This window comes from Carlito syrichta, unplaced genomic scaffold, assembly GCF_000164805.1.
Source record: "Carlito syrichta isolate Samal-C Ts95f unplaced genomic scaffold, Tarsius_syrichta-2.0.1 Scaffold305867, whole genome shotgun sequence".
NCBI classification, from domain to species: domain Eukaryota; kingdom Metazoa; phylum Chordata; class Mammalia; order Primates; family Tarsiidae; genus Carlito; species Carlito syrichta.
In genome coordinates, this window is record NW_007249963.1 from 118,590 (window position 1) to 141,155 (window position 22,566).

The 22,566-nt window shown below is 36.1% G+C and overlaps 1 protein-coding gene across 1 annotated transcript in view; it reads left to right on the forward strand.

Annotated features, from left to right (window-relative positions):
* Positions 1 to 22,566, forward strand: part of SKAP2 (src kinase associated phosphoprotein 2) — a 78,572-nt gene that overhangs the window by 46,587 nt on the left and 9,419 nt on the right. Inside the window, exons 6-8 of the mRNA XM_021714895.1 lie at positions 674 to 751; positions 6,276 to 6,388; positions 19,846 to 19,947. Coding sequence (XP_021570570.1) covers positions 674 to 751; positions 6,276 to 6,388; positions 19,846 to 19,938 — 284 coding nt within the window. The 3' untranslated portion in view covers positions 19,939 to 19,947. The remainder of the gene's footprint in view (positions 1 to 673; positions 752 to 6,275; positions 6,389 to 19,845; positions 19,948 to 22,566) is intronic.

The window sequence follows — 22,566 nt, forward strand, 5'->3', positions numbered from 1 at the left end:
CTGATACTCAGTAAATGACTTATAGTTTAAATCACATATTTTCTCCTTGCTATATTGATGTTTTAGGGACCATGATTTTATATGTGATAACTCTACCACACAGTATAATGTAGTGTATTGGTTTAATGCTGGGTGTTATTTCACTAGGCTTAAGGGTTTCACTGGATTTAAGATTGTCCCATCCAGGGGCGGTAACTGACGCCTATAATCCCAGCACTTTGGGAGACAGAGGTAAAAGGATTGCCTTATCCCAGCCCAGTTCAAGACCAGCCTGGGTAACTTGGTGAGACCTTGTTTCCACAATACATTTTTTAAAAATTAGCTGGGCATGGTAGTGCATGCCTGTAGTTTTAGCTACTTAGAAGGCTGAGGGGAAGGATTGTCTGAGGTCAGCAGGTCAAGGCTCCAGTAGCTGTGATCGTGCCACTATACTCCAGCCTGAGTGACAGAATGAAACTCTGACTCAAAAAAAAAAAAAAAAAAAAAAAAAGCCAGTGATTTATTTGCTCAGTGTTAGATTATTGAAAAGGGAATGTGAATGTTGAGTACTTTCATTCTTTGAGAAATAATATTTATGTGTTATAAACTTTTAGTTTTACTCTTAAAATGGGGTGCTCTAAAACTTATCCCTGAGGAAACCCTTCAATATGACATTGATATTGTTGATTTATAGAAGAAGAAGAGGACGATGCTTCTGTGAAAGTGGAAGAACAAGGGAAGACGAGTCAGGACAGTGTTCATCACACTTCAGGTAACAAGTTGTGTAGCTTCCTGGCAAACCTTATTTTGATTTTGTTCACTTTCATTTGAGCTACTTACTGCCCTAAAGACGTTTACACAGTTCCCGGAAGTTGGCTTGTTTGGTCTGGATAGCTTATGGCTGATAAACTGCTTAGTCCCATTTAGGATGCAAGAAAACCACTTGAGAAGGATTTATAAAGTAAGCCAATTTATACAAGGTATTCCTTCCTGAATTACTTTGTAATGACTCAATTAGCTTTCATTTCTGCACAAAGGAGATTTAGTTGCATAAATTAGCTTATCATCATTGAGGAAGTGTCACTGCTAAAGGACAGTTTATAGATACAACATGCAGTTGCTGTCAAACCTATAAGAATGTAATATAGACATCTGTGTATACTTTGTGCTTGAGTAGAACAGACTTCTGCCATTCAGAGACTAACAGGGGACAACAAGTTGCCCAGGGGACTGGCAATGTAGACATCTCTGAAAAGGTCAACTTGACACAGGCTCTGACAATCGACCCACAGCTCTGTCTTCTTTGATAAAAATCAGATAAACTTAAGACCGCTAATTGATCTGCAGCCTGTTTAAATGTTGGCCATGCATATCTTCATTGCATATGATTAACACAGAAAGCAAATGAATTGGGTAAGAAATGCCAGAGTCCAGTGACAGCAGTTTAAAAATTAGAAAAGGACACTGGTGGCCTAGAAGGCTAGGGAGGATGTTCTCCTTATCCATTTCCATTTGGCACATGGCCCCAAGTACTAATTATCACTGAGACTGGAAAAATAATTGCACACACTGTATACGAAATCACATGATATGGACAACTTTTCTTTCTTGTTGTTGTTTCAAATTGCCAGAGATTAAACCATATCTGTAGTGCAAACATGAGGTTGGTTTTGATAAGCCAGCAATTATTTTACATGGAAAGAAAAGGAGGTCTGCCTTCTTATCAGGACTTTACACCTCTTCATAGCCACATGTCAGCTGGGGCAAGGTCTGCCATATCATCCCCATGTCATGCAAAAAGCTGGAGTTGGGGTCACCTTCCCCTCTCTGATATGTCCATACATCACTCTTTCGAGCTGTCAGAGGCAGGGTGGACAAGAAGTGTGTGTTCAGGAAGTAACTTTCCAGGGTCCTTCCTACTGTGACATGTGGAAGGAAGCAGAGGCCTGATTCTGGACCTGGACAGGAAAGCAAAAGTAGGTTGCTGCAAAGGGTTTGGGTTAGCTTTTGTCAGAAAGGAAGCGAGGACAGAGTCATTAGATGTTAGCACTCCAGTCCTGTAAACTGCAGCTATAAAACACTGGGGCTGCGTGAAACCTTGAGGACGACGTTCAATAGCAATTTAAGTATAAACGTTTTGGGCTATGTATCACGAAGCTTCTGCCAACAGCGTGTAGTTTTCTTTTTAAGAAATATTTCAGTGCAGATATAGAAGGTAGATATATAGATATTCTTTCCACAGATACAAATATTTTGGCTTAAAGCAACTGTATTTTTCAAAAGCCCTTTTAAAGTAGCCATCTCCCAAACTTTTGCCTTTGAGGGTAGGGAAAAAAAAAAAAAACAGTTTTCCTCAAAGGAATGCAGTAAGTAGATCTAGCTTTTCATGTGATAGCTATAAAACACTACAATAATTCTTATCTTTCATGACATGAAATTCTTTTCAAGCAACAGTTTTAATGTTTTTGCATAAGAGTGACCTTTGCTCTTCCCTAGGCTGTCAAAAATGTAACACTAGAAGTTTGTTTGCCACGCAGGGCAGTGAGTTGACAAGGGTATTACTATCTTGCTGAGCATCATATGACGTGAACTTCTAACCTTACTCAAGAATGTTACATATTTTTCACACTGACTGATTTTACTAAAAAAAATCCCAGGCTGTTCTAATGTAAAATATGTAAGAAAAACAAAATTAATGTTGTGTTTCTTACAAGTTTCTTCATGTTCAAGCTGATATATCTTACGGATATGTGTGCATGTGTGTGTGTGTGTGTGTGTGTGTGTGTGTGTGTGTGTGTGTGTGTATTTATTAAAGATCCCATTTGATATTTTTGGAACATTATAGAACATTATAGAATATTTCTAAAGTAGTTTTTAAGTCTTTAACATCTGGGGAAAGAGTATCCCGGATCTTATTATCATATGTTTCATCTGATGTCATCATGTTTTTACCATTGCAAAGTGTCTGTAATGTTCATATATTTAGTTTATACTTTCATAATAATTCTACTAACTTAGCCCCATGACCTATTCTTGTATGTCTTTAAAAGCAGGAGCAGATAGATTATTTAAATCCTTCACAGGCTAACTAATTTACTGTTCTTTTCTTTACCTTCTTTTTTAATCGTTCATATCTCTCAGAACAAAAAACATAATATAGTGATTTTTTTTCTGTAATTTTGAAAATGCAGGTTATGATGTGGCTAGAATAGGAAAATTAATTCATGTACTAAAGACAACTAAACATCCTTAATTTGTCTTTCAAAATGTGTTCATGACGTTATGCTTTATCCCGTTAAGATACATATGTTGCATGGATTAACTTTGTGAAACTACCACACTTTTACAGCTGGGTCTATGCATAATTTTTTGTATATGTTGAACCACACTTTAAATTTTTAGAAGTAAATCAAAGGAGCTCACTACGCTCTAAGGAACAAGACCATTTCTAATTTTTATGTCCAGATTTCCCATCAAGAATTTAAACATTGCTTTGCTGAGGAGACTAAGGCTAATAAACATGTACTGCCAGGTTTTCTCCCTAGTTGTGATTTTTCTGCTTTATAACTAGCATTGCATGCTGAAGTAGATAGAAGAGTAAATCATATGTACGTGTAGCTGTGTGACATAAACAAATTATTCCTTAACAGAGCTTACATGTGGGACACAGAAATGAGGTTGGTTTTGGGGTAGCATCATCATCAAGATCATAGAAAGCATAGTTGAAAATGCATCTTTTTCCCAGTATTGCCAAATCGCTAGCTCTGTTGCCTCTTTACGGCAGTGAGAGTTAATGAAATGCTCATGATGCACATCTAGGGAGAGATGCATCCTGCACACGGCGGGGGTCTCCCTTCCCCTCATGTGCTCCTGTGACTCCCATTAGTGTTAATGGGAGTTTCACCAAGTGCATCGAGGGGAAGAGAGACCCCAAAGTGATAAGGATTATGTGTTAGAAATCACCATATACTTTTCTTTTCCTTTTTTTTCTCCCCTCCCCCTTGAAACCCTACTGAATGAAAAACTATTGTGAGAGAATCTGGAAAAGGGAAGCACAGCCTGGGCTCATCCCAACCCATTGGGATGCCACAGCTAAGCCAAAACCTCTACTCTAGTTTTTAGCCCAAGTTTTGTTTCTTCTACCTTTTTGGACTAAGCCTAAGGCTGAGCAGCACAAGGAACACGCAGGAGCCCTGACAAGGAAACCAGCCATTTAGATCCTTTTACCTCCTGGCCAGTTACTGTGGGGGAGGGCCTTGCATGTGAAATGATGTCATCCTCTCTTTGCTCTAATTCCCTGACTTTTAAACTGACACTGACGGACTGCATGGGGCACAACATTTGACCCATTTAGCAGTTGATTTAATCTGACTAGAATGTTTCAACTTCTAAATCTCTATTTGTCTAAATAAGTGGTTTTTAAAGGAAATCAGTCACTTTATTATTAAGCGATTTTTTTTCTAAAGAAAAAAATTGACAATATTTGGAGTGATCTGGCCAGCTGGAGTGCCCTCTAGTGTCTATTTATAGAATGTCCTTAATATATACTTGGTGAAGGGGGCAACGTAATGAAGGGTAGCCACAGGCATTGTTAGTTCTTGGTTGGATTTCCAATCTTGTATCCATCCCTGCTGGTATCAGAGATGAGTACTCAAATGCTAGTGTGGAGAAGTAAGTAAAGTCCATCTCAGTCAGTCAGTCTGTGTGTCTTGTGTCTGTCTATCTGTCTACCTCTCTCACTCTCTCTTTCTTTTTCTTTCTTGCTCTCACATGCCTGCACTCTGTCTCTGCCTCTCTCTGCCTCCTTCCTCTCTCTTCTTACCTCCCCCCTCCCATTGCCTCTCTTTTTTAATTCTTAGAAAACAAAAGGCAAAAATTTAGTAGGGGGATTTTGCTAGGTTGTCTATTTTCTAGTCCATCTTTGTTTTCTTACAAGTATAATTGAAAAGTATTATTCTATTTCCAAAGTATTCATACTCCATATTATTCAGACTCTCTTTTGTGGCTTTAAACAATGTTATATATATTAAAGAGAATTTTAAAATTTCTAATTAGCTTAATACTTTGTATTAATCACACACTATGTGTAATAAGATGAACACCCTAATGACATGCTAATGTGACTACTTGTGTTAGAATTGCCAGGAAACCTGCTGTTTGAGAGCCATATAACAAAACTAAGATGACAACCCTGGTCCACCCTGTGTCTCCGCAGTTATCCCCACAGAATTCAAAGATGACATTCCAACGATGGAAGTTGTCAGCACGTATATATTCTGCCTGGCTAGTGAATACACGGACATCTTATTGATATTACTTGCATTCTTTTTGCATTAACTCATCAAAACTCAATTATCATGAAATTAAAAACAGGAAACAGTTCTCAATGTAACAAAAGCATCAGTGTATTTAACTCTGTTCTGTGTTTCAGGAGACTCACATTGTATAAGTGACAAAGCATTTATTACCCCGTTTATTGTGGTATTACAGAGCGGAAAGCGCTAAATAATCAATCAGTTAATGGTCTGTATGGCAGTTTGAGCACATCACATCCATTGTGCTTATGCTGTTAGAAGGATGAGCTGATAACTCCAGTGTATGTTGCATGTTTATTCAGAGCCTCATGTCCTAAACTGGGCTGACAAAAATCTGTTGAAAAATGCAGCTTCAGCACTGGCAATTTCAAAGTTGCTGAAATATTTCAGAGATCACTTTGAGAAGCTTTGGGTACAAATGTCCCTGAAGCAAAGAACTGCAATTACTCTTTATGTTATTTCCACATTATCCTCTCCTTTAGCCATCTTTAGGTTTTGGGATTTAAAAGAAAATGTGTGGTTCCCTAGTTTTGGTTTTCTGTTAGCTCCTTTTCTGTCATTATATTTATGATTAGTTTTGTTTTATGAAGTGTTAGTTCGCATCTCGGGGATATTGCTCCTTGTGAAGTGTGACAGACACTTCAAAATATGATACAAGTGAGCTTAGATTTGTTATGTAAAGTAAGTGGGAAGCAACTTTTAGGTGCTAGTTTGATGACATGTTGCAATTACAGGTTTTAGATGAAAGGCAGAGAAAGGAACAAAGATATTCATATCAGATCTTTTGGAAACGGTCTTCATAAGAAGATAGTAAGAAGTGGGATTCTTGTGTGGATGTAATAAATATAGGTTTAGTAAGGGCAAAATTTTTTTAGACTTATTTTGGTGATCTGGACATCCTTTCATTTCTGTTGGTTCATTTTTAAATGAAGGTTCATTACATGAAAGCTCTAACCCATGCTTTTTCTTTCTTCTTCCTAGGAGATAAAAGTACCGATTATGCTAACTTTTACCAGGGTTTGTGGGATTGTACAGGAGCTCTTTCTGATGAGCTGTCATTTAAGCGTGGTGACGTGATTTACATTCTTAGCAAGGTAAGAAGATACCCCAAAGTGACAGCTGTAAAGGAAGAATACAAACCTTGATTTTTAATATATTTAGATTTACAACACTAGGGAAGAATGCCAATTGGAATTCTTCTAGGTCCTTGTTAACAATTGGGAGTTCACAATAATTAATTATTTTGTCAAGTGAAATATAATCAAATTTTAAACACAATCAGATAACAGGATTCAACTTAGCAGTGTGTTTACCTATCACTTCAGCCCTTGGCTCACTTCCACCCACTGCCTTCTCCAGAAACAATATACTTATGTGAAAGTTAACATTGTGAGGTATTAGGTTATTTATTATGTTTTCTTTCCTCTTCCTTTTTATTCTTCTGTGTGCTTATTCTGATTTTGTCTGCCATTCACTACTGGAAACACTGTTTATAGAACAAGTTTTTCATCTTTATGTAAATACATTGGGTGTTCCGACAATTTAAAAGCAGTTCTCTTCTACGCAGACACATTTAGGTAATTGTATTTTAAGTTTAACATGCTATATTTGTAAACAAAATGGCAAAGTATATTGCTATGAACTCAACTTTATATATATATATATAATATTTCTGTCTCTGTTTCTTAAGTTATTCAGAATCTTTCTGTTCTTAGATCTAAAAGTTAAGTTTCTTATCGTGATTATACTTCTGATAACATGTGTAAGATTCCTTAATTTTCATATTTTAATTTCCCTTACTGTACTACAGGGTTGAAAAAAATCTTCCTCTGTCTACTTTATGAGACTATTTTAGAAGCAAATGATATATGGGAAAAATTTAAGTATAAATAGGGAAATGTTAAATCATAAGTCTAGGAGTTTAATGTGGTTTCTTTCTTTATTAGAGAAATATTTGGGGCTTTTCAGAGAGATACTATGACTTGTTAGATACAGAAGAGAAATTGGAAATAAGGTCACATGTTGAATTTTAGCACCAGATAGCCAGTGCATAAAATCATAACAGAGAATTATAGAACATTAGAGTGAGGGACTCTTAGCAGTGATCATCTATTCTTGGTTTACAGATCAAGGACTATGACTCAAGAAAGTGCCAGAGCCAGTACTTGAGCTCAGGGTCTTGACTCTCAGACCATCGCTTTTCCCTCTATTTTCCTTCTTGTGCTTATTCTTCCCTCTCCTTCCTTCTCCCCTCCCTCCCTCTTTCCCTCCCTTCTTTCCATTTAATTTGAAACCATCATAAAACACCTGCAGTGTGCCAGGGCCCACTGGCACCTGGAATTCAAAAGGAGTAAGATCTATGCACTTGCAGATTGAAAGAAATCTTTAGTAAGTAAATACAGCCAACTGTGATCATTGCTTAAGGTGCCCAAAGCTAAGGCTAGTAACTTCTTTCTCTCAGTTCTCTGCTTATTAGTATAGTCTGTTGTTGTTCCCAGAAAGATGCTTTCAGTTCTTGGAAGCTATGGATAGTGACATTACAAATGTTGATAAAGCCTGTTACTGCACATTAGATTTTCCTAAATTAAGACAACAGATTTTTTTTAGCTAATTACTTAATATAAAAATCAGACTGTTTAGTTTCAGTTCTTGTCAAGAAACTTTCTTAGAATCATTCCTCAATTTACATAGCTCACCGTTTCTTTAACTGATTTGGCTGCAATTGTGTATCAAAGGTTGATTAGCTTCCACTTGGAATTTCATATTATAGGGGTAAATAGCCCACAGTCATTATTCTCCTCTTGCAAAAATTAATATGAAACTTAAAAAGTTCATGTGAGTCTGTCCTTAAAGACTTTACTATGAATCAGGTTGTCTTGGTTGCTGAAAGCCACAATAAAACACTAGATTCCAGGACTGACTGTGAAACAAGCAGCTATGGACATATATTATTTCTACCATTGCCTCAGGGAATCATTTTCTGAACATAAAATTAAAAGTACAATCCTATGTGTGTATCATACTTTTAGGAATCTGAGGGAGATAGTTCCTGTTCTTTGAAACCCATTTTGTGAAGACTAAAATTTTATTTGTGAAGCCTGATCACAGAACTAAGCTTAGTGGTGACTCAGCTTGTGGGGAGCATATACTTCCATCTACAATTTTTAAATTCTATTATTTGGGACCAGGAATACCTCCTCTGTCAGTCTTTTGCAAGGTTTGAAGTTCTATCATCATGGTCATATTTATTAGGGGCCTCTAGAACTGGATCTTTTAACTAGGACTCATTTTTGTTTTTGAAAAAAGATCCAAAAAAGAAGGCCTTGTTAACCAGCACATTATCACCACTGACTGAATGATTAAATACTCATAATTACCCAGCTATAGACCCAGTAGAGTTAACCTGCTAAAAAGAAAGGATACTTAGCTCTTCCTTGATTAAATTTGGACAGAATCTGGGCCACAGATGGGTGTTTTGGCTGTTGGGAATCATGTTGCATTGGTGTTGACTATAAGTTTGTGAAGACTCTTACTTCCCTACCTTGCTTTGGGCAAGTTCAGATGAGAATCTCCTGAGACTTTCTAATCATCTTGTATTGACTTGGCTTTCCAGTTTTTTTGAAACTTTGGCAAACACAGACCATAAGTTAATATCATAAATTCATTTAATATGCAAACTATAACTGTAATTTTGAATGCTTGATATTATTATAAATTAAGAATTCAAGGCCTTTAATAGAAGAGAGCAAAATATGCTCCAAAGGGCTTGTTTCTAGATCAAGGTAGGGCCAATGTTATATACTGATAGATTTTTTTAAAAAGTACGATTAGTATAGAAATTGCTAGTGTTGTTACATGCCTAGAAATTTATCAAAGGTTGATTAGCTTCTCAGAGTCCAGTGTATTTAGATTTCGTGGTAATGGGATGAAATTTTTACCATTTTAATTTATTTTTTTACACCATCTAGTGGCTCAGAATGAGTGGTGCAGGTAATTGCAGCTAATGTATACAATCAAGAATTGTGTCATAAATGCACCTTTAAACGTAGCTCTGGGTTATTACGTTCCTCTCTCTTATCAATAAAGTATTAGCGTTAATCATGAAAACCTTTTCTAATCATTCTGAATTAAATATAGGCATTGCATACATAAGGAAGAATACATTTGAAGGAATCTAAAATAATATTTGTGTAGACATAAAAAATGTGTACTATATAAAGAAGTTAATGCCATGACTTTTCTAATAAATGAAACTCTTTAAAAGAGGTTAAAGATATGCAATTCTCTTTTGGTAATGGACTGATTTATAATTTGAAATATTAAATTATCACTATTTGATTTGACTCCTAGAAGTTTGTCGCTTCTGAAAATACTCTTTAAAAAGACAACACTACATAGCTTAAGAAAAGATGCATTCTCACAATATAAATAAACATTTCGACAAATAAATAAATAAAATGCCATGCATTATAATGAAGTGTTTTAATTTTGTAAATGTAATGGCAGAAAAACATTTCACTAGTTTGGGAATTATGTTGTCCTCATTAAAAACCACTATAGAGATATAGTTTCATTTTTAAATTTAGTCTCCTTTTTCTGTTTTGCAAGGAAGTTTTGATGGAGTGTCAGCTTGCTCAGTCATCCTGGGGCTGATGTATTTATTTTAGGCCTCTTTTGAGAGTTACATACAACTTAGCCTTTTTTTTCTTCAATGAAAGTCAAATATTACAATAAAGAAAGAAGAATAGGTAGATACCCTGCCCTTCTCCCTTCCCTTCGTAACATTTTCCAATCAGCAGCTGTCATGTGACCTCTGGCGGAGCTAGCCCCTCCTTCAAAGTGTCCAGCATTTTCTTAGTTTTAACCTTTGAACCTCACTAATAATAAATCTAAATACTGCTTGTCTTAAAAAGAGAACCAGTAACTTTTTACTTTTCATATAGGGTTCATTTCATATAGGGTTGCTGCTGTTATTTTATGTGTTAAAATAAAATGCTTCCATGGAGATGTGGAAATCTTTTTTCCCCTTAAAAAAAAAAAAGGAGCAAATTTACAGGAACTGGGGAAAATAGAATTTGTGTTTTTAATGACAGCTACATTGTTAGTGAGTTAACTCTGAAATACAAGGTCTGGTTTCAAATTAATTTGCTAGGAGGACAAACCATATTTGAGGTAGAAAACCTTTATTTATTTAAGGAGTTGTTTAAAATCATGCTCAATCCTTTTACTTGTTTTCATTTCATTTTTATTACCATCTAAATAGAACATGGACTTTCTATTACGGTTAACAGTATTTTCCTAGAACCATGTTTGTGAAACTTTATAATTTTAATAGTAGGGTCCAGATTATGGAGCAATAGGTATATTCCACAGTCCTGCATAGCTCTGTGCTTATGTTATTCTACCTTGCTGTTTTGGATTTCTGTCATCTATTAGTTTATCTTTCAGTCTGCATTCTTTTCCTTACCTCTAAAACAATGCCTTATTTTTAGAGACTTAAATAACAGACAAACTATACTTCAGCAGGAAAAAAGGCACACTAATTTGATATTTAAAGAAAAATAAGAGCGTTAAGAATACTGGAATGTTTTATCTAGTCTAAGGCATATGTGATTAGCTCTGCAGCCTTTTGAGAAAGTCAGTAAAAAGCCTTTTTATTAAGTCAGAAACAGGAAGTGTAGGTTAATACAATGGTCACTAGTTTACAATAAAAGAACTTTTTTTAGTATGTGTTGGTTGGAGTTTGAAGCAGTACCTTCATTTATGTCTGTTTGGTTGACTTTCTCCAGTGACGGGTGAATTGTGACAGTCATTGGCCATTTGTATCTCCTTGTGAGAATATCAAGATTCAGTTACTTTGGCTTTTTTTGGCTTCAAACCTACGAAAATAAATGAAATGGAAGTCTTGCTGAGCTCCACTGGGCAGGGGGAAATACAAAGTTACTTTTGAATTGTCTTAGTTTTACATTTGTGACCATGTGACCCAGTGTGCCCTAAATAGCATGGCCAACTGCTGACGAGTAACTAGGACATCTCAATAGAGGACAGGTGTTGTTGACGCTAAGCCAGGTCCAAAATGTTAGCATACTTTATACCTTTGGCAAGGACGAGGAGTGTTTGCATTTGTGATTGCATTTGTTTGGGCCCAGTGCATTCGTTTCTATGCTGTCAACATGGATGTAGTGGTCTAGGGTATGGTGGAGACATTAACCAGGCTGACCTCTTGCTTCGTCTTCCCCTAATAGTGAAAAGAAGCTTACAGATACAGCACTATGTCAGAAGATGTTCTAGTTCCACTCATATAGGGTTCCTCTTGTTAGCTATTTGTGAACAACATGTTCAAAAACCTCGTTGTTTTCTCTTGCATAAAGTGGAAGAAGCATTCCCAGCAATATTGGCAGATGAAAGGGAAGGCGCTTATAGGAGGCAGGCTGCAGCTTTAGGCCTTGCAGCAGCTTGAGAGAGGATATATCCAGGAAGCAGTGTCCTAAAGGCTGGGTGAGAGAGGTGTCTGTGGAGGGGACTGCTTCAGAAGGGAGCCAGTAAGATTCTAAGAAAATGTTATGTTCCTCAAATACTTATTCTCTTTGAAAGATCAGATTTCCTTTGGAAGAGCAGGGTAGAGGCCTGCTTATAATAATCAGATTGCCTTACAGTGCATTCCAAAGTATTCTGTTTTTTTGTTATCCTGGTATTTTGCTGTACCAATTAGTGGATAGTGAGAGGAAGGGGATAAAAAAAGTATTTATTAAGCACCTATAATGTGCTGTTCTAGGCACTGAAAATGCTTTCACTCATGTAATTGATATGATAACTCTGTGAAATATATGGTACAATAATTTTGCAGATTAGGAAATTGATGTTCAATAAGGTTATTATGGAAAATGTCTGAGGATACCCAGATAGTAAGTGCCTTCTCCAGGAGCCAATGCAGGTCTAACCCTAAAGCCTTTTCTCTTTCTGCCTTGCTTCACTTAAATGGAGTTTGATTAGGACTTTACTTTTTGTTCAGTATCAGAGATTAATTGTAATTATCACATCCAGGTTCTAGATCATGGTAAGCCATGTTATTGACAGTATCTTCTGCATAATTAAGTCTTTGGTGGATGGTAAAATTATTTCATTTTTTAATCAACAAATACTTGATGAGCACTTCATACAAAACACTATTCTGAGCAGGATACAGAGAAGTCACAAACTGGCATTCTTCCGTGGGTACTACAGAGAAGACCCATCTGTAAAATAGAAAACAGTAACAGAGCACAGCATAGGATGTAAGTGATGGAGTGTTGGAGAAGTCCAGAAGAGAGGGAGATCAGTAAAGCCTGGAGCAATTAAGGAAAGACTCATAGGGAAATGGAACTTGAACTAGAACTTCACGTGTGGATGGAGCTTATTCATTCAATAAATATTTAAGTGCTTCTTTTTCTGTGACTGTTGGATATAAAATCCAGAAGAAAGACTGCAAGATGGAAAGGGGTGGATGACCTGTTGATAATAGGGGAGCATAGACAGTCAGTCACTCAGTCAGTCTTCTCTTCCCTTTCCCTGGAGAATCATGGGCAGCCAGAGAAACGCTGGGAGAAACCAAACCAACCTGATATTTCTGAACTACTTTTCCTACCCCATCTTATGCCCCTTTCCCCATATCCTATCCCTGTGCCTTTTTATGAACCACACTCTCAACTCTCTTCCCTGAGCACCACGCACTTTCTGCTCTCCGGGCCTTTGCACATGCCATTTATTACTTCTTTCATTATCCCACCAGAGTCTCAGCCTAACTGACATTTTCTGTATGAAGCCTTCCAGGTCCTGTTGTAGAATTAGTTGCTTCTCTTTTCACATCTCTTCCCTCTCTCGTTCAACATTCAATATTATAATTATGTTTTTTTTTTCTCTCTCTCTCTAAACTCTGAATTTCTTAAGGTAGATACTGTGTCTTACATATTTTTGTATTCCCAGTTTCTAACATTATGGCAGGTACATGTTTAAACTGTGTTTGCCAAAATGCAGCTAAAAATAGGAAATAATCTTCTTTAAAGGATGTAGAATGATAGAACCATAGACTTAGGGGGATCTTAGTGCTGATCCTTCACTTTAGAGGTGGAGAAATTGAGGATCAATAAAATAGGGGAAAGGTCCACCCCATGGAGACCTTAAAAGACAGTGGAGTTTCTGCAGTTGAACTTCCACTTTGGCCCTGAGCTTCTTGGCAACCAAATTGAAAAATAGAGAGACAGAGAATTAATAATTCCTTTTAATTACAAAGAAGGGATCTTGGCTTTTCCCAGCACTGGCCACTTAACAACAACAACAACAACAAAATTATTGCATGAGTTTCTAGAATATTCTCTGAATATCTGGCCTCAACTTTATATAAGTGCAAAAGTGCCAGGTAATGGCCTCAACAAAAAAATATTCGTAGTAAATATAACAAAAGATTTCATAAAGGTAATTCTGTGAGGACCCAAATGTATAGTAATCAATTTATATTAAGTATACAGCTGGATTATTGTAGGGTCTCAATGAATAATATAAATATATAAACCAAAAAAAAATCACCCCTAAAGAACTTGGGCGTTGCCCAAGGTCACATAGCAGTTAGCAACAGAGCTAGGATGAGACCGATTCTTCTGAGAAGATAAGCTTAAGAATAATGAGTTGAAGAACCAGCAGATTTTCCATTATACCTGCCACGCTATTTCTACCTCTGTAGGATTCTGTCTTAATCTCTTCAGTGCTTACAAATAAATTCAGCTGAACTTATTTCTTCTAAGAATTACAATCACTTGATCCCAGTTCCAAAGGGGACAAATACCTTTCTTTCTGCACATGGGATTTAAGTTCCTTAGCCAAGACATCTCATACACACAGTGGGTTTGAAAACATGGTGGCAGCAGCCTACTATGAATAGGAGCAACATACTACTTCAGATCGCAAAGCTAAACTTACACATGTAACTTTCTTCAGAACAAAGGTTTGATTAGTGATTACTAAAATTATTTGTAAATGTAATATATAAAGAAAGATATTCCTATTGGAAATTACATTTCTTAAGAAAATATTTAAAATTGTCAACTGGTGCATCATCAAAAATAAAGGTTGAGTCTATTTCATCATCCAGGGCCTATTTATTGAACATCTTTTGTACATTCTGCAGTGTGGGGCCTACAGGTGAAGTGTAAGGCCTTCCCCTGATCTCAGTGAGTTTGCACTTTATTTTGGCTCAAGAAATAAAGCTAATGTACATAAAATCCACTGAGGTATAAATGCCCAGCTTAAAATGAGAGATATAAGTATGAATGAGAAAATTTGGAGAAAAATTTATGACAACTGAGTACCTTGGGTCAGGTCTTAGTCATTGGATAGGATCTGACTGAGGGAGAGATAATTTCCCTGGAAAGGGAGCACCATGTACAGAGGTGGGAATGAGTGTTATGTGGGACTTGAGTGGGGACAGAAGAAGGTTGCTTATAGGATGGGAACAAGCCAAGCAGAAGAGTTTGTAGTTAATGCAGTGGGAGCTAGTGCAAGTTCGTGAGCAGCGGGGTAAACTGAGGAAGATAGTTTCTAGGAAGAATCGAAAGGCAGAGTTGATAATACAGTAATCCTGGGTGAGGTGATGAAGGCCTGAACTAGAATGATGACAGAACAGAGTGGAGTGGATGACCCTGAGAATGGTGAAAAGAGTCGTGTCTTGGTAGGTGAACTACTGTACGCTGAGTACTAAGGCTGCTTTCTCTACTGAGCAGGGCCTGATCTTTCTCTGCCATTATCTATGAATTTCTCTAACATTATCTATGAATCATTGGTCTGAATATCAGTTTTTGCTTTATGGTATTGTAACTATTGACTGTGTAGAAACTTGAATTAAATGTGACTTGACTCTGGGATATAAACTAAAATTTATTAGGAGAATTAAATTCTTACTATTAGCTTCCTTGTCTTTTGTCTCTCTTGCTTTAAAAATGGAATGTACAATGCAAGAAGGAAAAAATTAGTAATTTTTTGAAGTAGAGGAACTCAAAGTCATATCTGCATAGTGAATTATAAAGTAATGAGGTTGATTTCCATATGCCACTAAGGAACTTAGTGTCTTCAAATAGGTTCCTGAATGGTGGTGTTCTAACATCATGGAGAATCTTAGAGACTGTGAGTGTCAATGTCTTCATTTAACAAGTTAGGAAACTAAGAGTCAAGCAGTTAGTGTGTAGATAGTAATAGTGAAACACTGAGATTGTCAAGATCTTACTGTGCATTTTAAGAGAAGCTTTGGAAATGATGGATGTATGAGAAAAGAGAATTCTTAAAAAGTATCAAATCAGAGTTTAAAGAGACCAAAAAGGTAGCCTCGATGAAAGTATTTATACATTCTAAATAGTTGTCTAGTTTTCATAGTACTGCACTATTATCTATGAATAATTTGAAAATATCATAGTGAATACTTAGAAAACAATGATCAAGGTCATTGGTTCTTACACTTACTGTATTTTCTATTTTGTGAAATTACTTTCATTTTCACAAAGGCTAGTATGTTTTGAAGCACAGATATATGTTTGGAAAAAGAGCACAAAAGTCTTTTAACATTTCTAACACCTGTTGCTTTCAGATATATTGGCAACTAATTTCTGAAAGGGCTAGTACATCTCAAAACCTTATTAGTGTGTCAGGTTTCTGCCAAGGTGGTATTTACCTACCATATCGTTTGCAGAAAGTGGATTGAAATACTTGAGAAATGAGAGTCATGGTGCTGAAAGGATTTAAGTAAGTTTTGGAGCTTTTCTAAGTGTAAAATAATATACCCTCAGAAGGAGAGGATTTAGTTAACGAGTCAATATGGACGTATGTTTACTATTGTGTCAGATAAAGTCTCTGTATCACTTTATCAAAACGACTCCTTTTCTCCTGCCTTCTTACACAATCACTTTAACTTAATGCTTAATAAATATTAATTGGACCTACAATTTTAAGTACAAAGTAAAACAAATAAAATGATTTTAATGATATGACAGTTGAAAACCCAGGAGTTAGATCACAAGTGTTCAGTACTGCCTTGCTATTATTTTCTCGGATTATTGGGCCAATTTGGCTTTTTTTGCTTCTTTGACTGCCACATTACATTTTGCCTTGAAGCCATCCATTTTGCAGATATTGAATTTCTTTTGAGTACAGTTTTTATACAATAAGCATCACTACACCTCTGGATCTTGATAGCATTACTGCAGGAGGAGAAAGCAGCTTTGTGTTAGTAATTACCTAACATTGTCAGAAGCTGACTGCAGGCCTCTTTCTAGTGATAACAGAATAACCGCATAATGTAGCTTTATAGCACATGATTAATAGAAAATAATTACACGTCCTACAAAGGGATGCAATATTTCTTATAAATTGACTAGAATGGTTTCCTGTAGATTAAAGGACTCTTCATTATTTTATCAGTCCTCCTGAAGTACAGTCCCGTGCCTGTGTTAGCATTTCAGTTGATGTTAAGACCGAGTAGGTGAAGGATACCAGATGGCAGACCTTCTTGTACCTGAGATCTCATGTGCCATAAAGATGACACGATGCTTCCTAACCTTTCAAAGATTTAGATGGCAGCCTGGTATGGTTCGTCTCTTTATTTTTTTTTTCTTAAGGAAATAAGGTTTGAGAGTTTCTGTTTTTTTAAGTGATCCCCCACCTGTGACTTTATAGAACAGTACTAGAATTAGTATGTGGACTGCAAAATAACACTGTATCGGTTGCATTATTTCCCACTGTAAGTAATATGTCAGTCATAGTCCCATTTGTTTGGGGGTGGCAAAGAGGAAAGGCAGACAGGCAGGTTTTCTTTTTCAGAAGGAAAGCTTGCATAATACCGAATCTTCAGGCCAAAGTTTGGAATACCGTGCTCCTAGAAGCATTTTCATTCCAATTTATAGGCTGCAAATGGTTTAATTGGGATTCATGTTGCTCAGGAGGCTCATACAGAGGATGGTAATGATAAAAGTAAAAGCTCCTGTGTTTGCAGTCTTGTCAACTTCCTCTAATGGCTGCGGTGTAAATCCATAAATTTGCCTCCTATATTTTTACCTCACTATATTTTACCTTATCCCTTAATTCCACACAGGAGTATTATATGCAATTCTTTATAAATGTAGAGTAACAGCTATTCTGGTTTTTAGTCATACTCTTTTCTGATTTAAATCTGTGATATTTTAGGGCCCTTTTATGAAGTGTGTATTTTTCAAATGTTTTTCAATTATTTTAAATTAAGTGAAGCATTTAAGATTATTTTAGTCTCAAACTTTTTTTTCCTCCCTAGAAGGTTACTTTTAAGGGATTTGTTTACAGCTGATTAAACTCCTCCCTGCTGTTTACTACTATGTTTTCTATTTTGTGAATCACACTTGTCTACCCTAGTGCAGAATTCTCTCAAGTGTGAAGTCTGTCATCTGTCCTTTGTTGATGTGATTTATGGAAATCAATTTCTTAAATTTGGGTGTGAGTGAGCTTTTTGAGAATGATAATGTACCCTTAATTGACAGTACAGACTGTGACTGAAGTAGAATATTATAAAGTAATAAGAATTTCCCGGCTTGTAATTTAAATCTAAACATTGACACCCAGACTGAGGGCCATTCGCTGGAAGCAGGTTTGGGTCAATCATATGTCCTCTCACTGAATGTTTTCTATGTCTTCCATTGGAGGCTGAGGGGTTAGTTCCTTCACTCTTTCCAAATAATCAATTTTTAAAACCTTAGATTGGTATTGGGTAAGAGCTTTAGCACTCAAACTTACTCTGTTATCTACCCACTTTGAAATCTTACAAAGGGTTGTGGAAGGTTAAGTACATTTGTTTTGTTAAGCATTAAGCTCTAATTGTATCCATTACCTTAAAAATGGAAAAGGGCAGTTTTATTAGGTACCTATTAAGATATAATGGTTGCTAATCATGGCTTTCAGTAAGTCGGTTATTTTCTTCTGATAAATATATCCTGCATAGATTATGGTCATTGTCATTGAGTTCTGGGCATCAGAATATTCTCATTGCTTCCACAGTTTTGTCACTAAGTTCACACTATCAGTAAACTTTAAACACATAATCTTGGGTCTAATGCTTCATAATCCAAAGCTGTGCTATCGTTAGAATAAGAAGTGCAGGATTAATCTTTTCTCCCCGTCCCCTCTATTTTGCACGTCCAATAAACCTAATGCTAACACTATCCACTGTTTGAAAAGCACCTTTAGATTTTATCCTATAACCTCTCTATTGGTAGACTACATATCAATACATGCATGCTACTTTTGCTACACTTGCATTGAGGAATTGCATAATTTTCCTTTCTGATGGTCAGTTGCATACTAATCAATACAAATGTTAAGTCTGTACTAGTATTAATGTTCCCTCACAACATATAACTCAATATGCATATGCACATTTATCTATGACTCAGATGTTGGAGAATCATAACCTATCGAATTACTTTGGGGATTGATTTTAAAAATTTATCTTCTATGAAAAATCAAATTTGAGTCCTACAATGCTTGTGCAGAGTATTGCTTTTCGGAAGATATTATTCTTGAACTTGTAATTCATTTTACTTTGTATCTCACCAAACATAAATAAATTTTAGATTAAAAATACATTAGTCAATCTGGCAGACGTATGAGACTGGTTACAGAGTGTTCACAATGCCTAAAGCAGTGGTGTATCTGTCCAAGGAGGAGAAGGTAGGAGAAAAGGAGGCATAGGTTTGTTTATCTCACATTGCAAAGTAAATGTAGATGTGACTCATCAATCACTCTTTTTTACAGTTATATTAATATTTTGCCTTTGTAACTTGTTGATCTTCCACTATAAGGGTGACTCTTAACATCACCTTTAAACTCCTTCTACCCAGCCTTTATCTAAGACAGTTCATGGTCAATAAAAGGAACAATAAATACCTTAGGGAAACGATTTTAAAGGAACCTGTTTGTGAATTATTTTGTAAAGCAGAATTTTTTGGTGTTATTAGTGTTTAATTATTCTCTAATTTATCTGTTTAAAATGTGCGTATTAGTTTTCTTAAGGGACACATCTCTACATTCTAAATCTTTTAGTCGCATGTAAGTTGAATTAGGAATTAAGTAGTTTATTGTGAAAAAAATAATTTTATGCTTGCTAGATGATAAGCTTCTTGAAGGTAAATATAGCACTTTAAGAATCCTGGCTTTAACCTTCTAGCCTCTTACATATAAAAGGTGTCTCCAGGCTTTGTGAGAGCGAGAGTGGGAGTCCTAGGGAGCCAGCTTCCTCAGGTAGTTTCATTTTCTAGGTTCTTATCACAAGTGACTGTTTCTGTGTTCTATGCCTAGTAATAAACAGGCTTTGTGTTATACGTTAATTTAAATCTTCACCTAGCAGCATTTTAAAGTGTCCAGAAACAAAAATGATGAAAATGTTTCCATTTGCAGCTCAAGCTCTTTTAACTTTATAAATAGAAATAACATTTCTAAGAAGTTACACACAAACGACATTGTACTTACACCAGTCTAAAGGTTAATGTTGCATATTGTTTTCAATTAGGAATACAATAGATATGGCTGGTGGGTAGGAGAAATGAAGGGAGCCATTGGCTTGGTGCCTAAAGCCTACGTAATGGAGATGTATGATATTTGAGAGTCCTGGGTAAGTACATTTTAATCCAATATTCTGTAATAGCTCATATGTTCTCTTGGTCTCTTTGTTATGAATCTTTGCCTTTTGAAAAGTCTTTATAATTTTCTGATAGCACAGATTATGCCCAAATCTTTTGTGTTATGTTTGATGAGGTTTAATTTTTAAAATATCTTCATAGAATTTACTTTGGAAATGAATAGATTATTTCGAGAAAGTTCCTTTGCTAATAACCAGCTTTTCCCCCAAACTTCCCCTCTTTAATAAAATACCGCTCTGATGGCCTTTCTGAGGAGTTAACTTGACAAAATGTTGATTAAACATTCACTTTCCCTAGGCTAAATGTAATTGTTCTTCTAAGCAGGAAAAAAAAATCAGCATTTCAACTGAAAAAAAAATTAAAATGCAACCTTCCCTTTCTTCCTGCAGAAAAGAAAGATTCTTCCACTTGTCTGCCAACGTCTTGGATTTAGAAGTATTGTGAAAGCTGGGTGACAGCTCATAACCTTTCTTTGTTTTTGTTGAATATCGCTTGTCTTTGACTGTTATTTTATGCAGTCATTCATTAAAATATTCCTCTGATATGAAATTAAATGAAGGCTATTAATGTTAATTAGATGCAAGCAGTAAAGTTATACCTGTTGCTATTTTGCAAAGATATAATTACAGTTTTTATTTACCTATTTGATTCGTGTGAAGAATTCATCACTATTTTAACATACAATATAGTCTACTATAGCAGTCTACTATTGCTACTTCCAGTGTGACTTGTAATGTTTCTTAATCATTGAACATCAGTTATTTTTTGGCGTGTAGTATATAATTTCATGGAATTTTAAATTGAATATATTATGCAGGTTTTTTGGTAGATGCTAAGAATGTGGTTATGTTAAAGCTTTGTAGATGGTTTATCTTAGTATTTATTCTTCACTGAGTAGTAACATGTTTTAATAAAATAAATTTTACAGATTGCCAAATTTACTTCCTATTAAATATAGCCACCAGAAAGAAGAAATGATAGCATTGTAAATGGCAGTGTGCTGTCATCTGCAACACAGGTGTTAGCCAGAAGGGTGGTCTGTGCAGTGAACTTTACAATAGCAAATACCTGGTTTGATGATGGGCTTGCCAACATTTGCTACTATATTTTTGCTTAAATTTAATGAAAAAGAAATCCATAAGAAATTAAATTCTACCCCTAACATAATGGTATAAACAATCTCAGTGTTGTTAAGTAAGAAGGCTAATAACCACACAGTCTCTCATCTTGCCTTATCATTGCTATGCCATTTAAATCCCACCTGCAAAACTGCAGATTTGAGTGTCCTCCTCAGAGCACTGACAAGAAAAGGAAGGCTCAGGGAAGAGAGTGTAGACATCATGGCGGTACCATATGCCCACAGGAGAGCGGAAGGGTAGCGTTAGCCTAACATTTGAGTTATACTCTGTGCTGCCTAGGCAAGGGTTGCAAAGTCATATCATTACTTTTGCATGCATATTTAAGATCAGAGATATTCTAGATGCTTATGAGGTATTAAATATGGCCTTAATAAATATCAACATGCATTGCTGATTGAATAATTGTTTGGAATAGGCATAATCTCCTAATATTGAATCATTTTTTAGAAGGTACTATCTTTGTTGAACTTTTCAGACCTTTGCTTTTTTAAAAAAATTTATTGTAGAGACGCGGTCTCACCAAGTTGCCTGGGCTGGTCTTGAACCCGCGGACTCAGACAATCCACTCACCTCGGCCTCCCAAAGTGCTGGGTTTACAGGCTGAGCCACCAAGCCCGGCCTAGACCTTTGCTTTTTATAAAGGTTCTAACTACAGAACTGAGCAGGTGGTATTAAAACCTTCATTATTTATGTAAAACTATTTACAAGCAATGTTTCAGAATGTTTGCTTTACCATTATCCCTTCAATACCATGATTGTCCAATTTCAAATGTTAAAAAAAAATTAGTTTCAGGAATGGTAGCAAACTTAAATATATATATATTGTTAAGTAAAGTTTTCAATAATTATATTTGTGCAGTTGTTAACCTTTTCCTAAGATAGTGCCATTGAAATCATCTTGGCGAAAGTCAGACAACTGGAGATGAATTTAGTGGACTGGTTTTCAAAAGCTGAGTGGTTGAAAAGCAAAAACAGCCATTCCCAATGACCACTCCGTAGCCTTGCTAGTGGGTTCAGGTTTTATGCTTCTGGCCTGAATGAAGTTTTTTAGTACCAGGCCAGTAGATGGCAGCAGCTTGTCATTGCATAGGAAACCACTTGCCAACCCCTCCCCCACACGGATGCAGACTCGCCCAGAATGTAAAGCATTTAGGAGATTTCTGCCTCCTTTTACGGTTAATCCAGGAGAGGGAGTCCTTTGCCAACTGATGATCAACTGATTCCAAGCCAGATAGTCTCTCTGTAAGCAGTGACTATGCAGAAATAAGGTGTTATACTTCTGTCCAGAGCTCCCCTGGCCTTTGTTCTTCTTAAACTTGAATATAGGTGGGAGATGTAAGAAAGGAAACAAAAGACTTAAAATTGGAGTGGCAGAAAAAAACAACCATTACTTTTGATGCATGACGACTTTATATTCATTTGATGAAGTCATTTGTACACAGCCAGGGAGAA